General features: G+C 31.9%; 1 protein-coding gene across 1 annotated transcript in view; it reads right to left on the reverse strand.

The window, feature by feature from the left end:
- Positions 1-2,771, reverse strand: part of NBEAL1 (neurobeachin-like 1) — a 208,658-nt gene that overhangs the window by 155,045 nt on the left and 50,842 nt on the right. The window contains exon 5 of the mRNA XM_012655033.1: positions 824-909. Within this exon, the coding sequence (XP_012510487.1) occupies positions 824-909 (86 nt within the window). The remainder of the gene's footprint in view (positions 1-823; positions 910-2,771) is intronic.

Genomic DNA, 2,771 nt, shown 5'->3' on the forward strand with positions numbered 1-2,771 from the left:
TTTTGTCACCAATAAAAATCATATGCATGTTCATATATTATAGTTGTTGCATCTCTCAAAACATCACTTATGCTCATCTCTTTTTAAAAATGACATTAGTTATTAGACTTGCTGCTACATCTTTTTAATTAATGTGTCATAAAGAAGTACATATTAATATGTCACAGGTTAATTAATATTTTAGTAACTGCATTTTAGCATAGTTGGTTTCCTTTGTGATTTCATGTATTTTATTTCAGGCATTTAAAAACATTCTGACAAAGGGCTTTATCAGACTGCCGAAAGAGTCTGTGTTACATAAAGTACAAAAAGTGTCACGAATGTCTGATCTAAATTGTGGTTTAAGAAAACATGCAGAATGTTCTTTCTCAACTATAATCCTACTGTCAATTAGAAGTTATACTTGGAGTTTATGACAGACAGCTTTTAAGATGTTTAATGTTAAAAAAATTACTAGAAATTCTTTCTTGTACTCATCCCAACTGCTAGAGTTTGATTTCATTTGGACTGACAGGGTTGACTTCCTCCATACTCCAAAGTAAAAACTAGTCGCTGAAAGCCAACACAAATAAGACTTATAATATAAAAAATTGTTAAATCTGGTTATTTATCCAGTAATTGTATTGTCAATGATAAAATTATTACTTAGGGTTTTGACAAGATAACAAAAGAAATAAGTAAGATTAGTTTAAAACAAAATAGAAACGTAAAGATAACTGTATGGTTCATGAAGTTATAAAAAGACAAAGAATACATTAAATAATTCACCAAAAGCTTTTTGCATTGTTAACTATTACATATTAACTTTCAACACTTTCCTTACCTGTCCACCAGCTACAATGGCTCCAAAAAGATGCAATAAGCAACACTTAAGACTTTCTTTGAGATGTTCACTTTCCTGAAAACATTCTGTAAATATAATACACAAATAAATAAACAAATAAGATTTCTCTTTCACAATATGATTTATCTCTAAGGAATGTCTGATACAAACATGAAGAACTATTTGTGAAAAGGCTAAAATGTGTTTTAAAAAGGCTGATATAAATTTTGTCTTAGAAAAACAGAAACATCTGTCAGAGGGCACTTTAGGGTATTCCATGTTACCTCATTTAGTTTTCATAATAACCTATATAAGGATGATATTTTGCCCCCATTTATAAATGAGCAAATGGAAGGTCAGAAGTTAATCTCTTGCCTGGTTACTAAGTGACAGCACTAGAAATTAACCCAAACCTGACATAAAATTAGATGCCTCTTTAGTACTACTACTGCCTCTTATTAGCATAATTGACTACAACTAGTCAATTATAAAATGAAAGAGTTGGACAAAAAGATTTCCTGGGTCCACTCTAGGGCCAATATTCTTAAATTCTGGTACCAAGAGTAACCTTTCTCTTAACATTATAAATTATTTTATTGTTTTTAAAAAGTTATATATACACATGTCAAAAAAAGTTAAAAAAGCATAAAAGAGCTGACGAGGAAAAGTAAGTCTCCCTCTGACCTATTCCTCCATCGACCACACTATCCCTGCCTTAAAAAAGAAAAGGAAAAAGCTAAATATATATTCCTACATCATACTTTATTTATTAACTTAATATATTCTGGATATTATTACATTTTTACAGATATATCTGCTTTATTCATTTTTATGCCTACAGAGCATATACCACTACAATGAGGTATCTTCACTTAACCTGCTGATAAATGTTATACCTTTCCTCTTTCTTCTGATGCCAATAATTCTGTAATGAATATCCTTTTGCATACATCATTACACACTTAGACAAGACTATAACAATAAAATTATTTCCAATCTTATACACAATAAATGTCACCAAAAAGAAACAGCTTTGAGGTTAAATGTACTGATTGAAATTTACAATTAAAAAATTAAGTCATTCCAGCTATGTCAGAACAACTGGCACTATACATGACTTCCAGCTATGAACAACTAGAAAACTGGACAAAAGAGGTTCCATAAATAAGGTCACAGAATTGTGATACACAAGAGAAGGAAAACAAGGTGAGTCCAAGGATCACACCTCAGATTTCTGTTTAGAGATACTTTCTGGACTACTGCATAGAAAGAAAGAAACCAAAAAGAACATGGCTATTTGTTGAGTTGGGGAGCCAGAAATCAATATTTGGAGAGGCCTAGGCAATTGGAATCTGTGAAGTATGGTACTGGAATGGAGAAAGCCATACAGAGAAAGTGCTCCAGAAATACAAAAATAGCTCACTGTGTGTCTCAGTATCAATCCTCACATGCTAGTGTGACATCTCACAAGATAGGCAAAAAAAACTACAAAGAACCTATAAGCTGAATAATTCAATGATTTCACACAGAGCTAAAAGATGATAGAATATAATTCAGCCACAGTAGACACACAGAAAGGTAATACATATAAAGTATGTAAAAATATATACCATGTAAACTCTAACCATAAGATTGCCGGGGAGGCTATATAAATTCACATCTGATAAAGTAGGCAAGGAATATTACCATAGGTAGAGAGGAACATTTAATTATCAAAAATAGGCCACGAAAATAAGACTCAGTAAATTTAAATTGATTAAAGTCATAAAGAATATGTTCTCTCACCATAATGGAATTATAAAGTAATGAAAAAAAGAGGCCGGGAATGGTGGCTCACCCCTGTAATCTAGCACTTTGGGAGGCCAAGGCAGGAGGATCTCTTGAGCCCAGGAGTTATAAACGAGCCTGAGTAACATAGTGAGACCCCATTGATACCAAAAAAAAAAAA

This window comes from Propithecus coquereli, unplaced genomic scaffold, assembly GCF_000956105.1.
Source record: "Propithecus coquereli isolate 6110/MARCELLA unplaced genomic scaffold, Pcoq_1.0 Scaffold113, whole genome shotgun sequence".
NCBI lineage: Eukaryota > Metazoa > Chordata > Mammalia > Primates > Indriidae > Propithecus > Propithecus coquereli.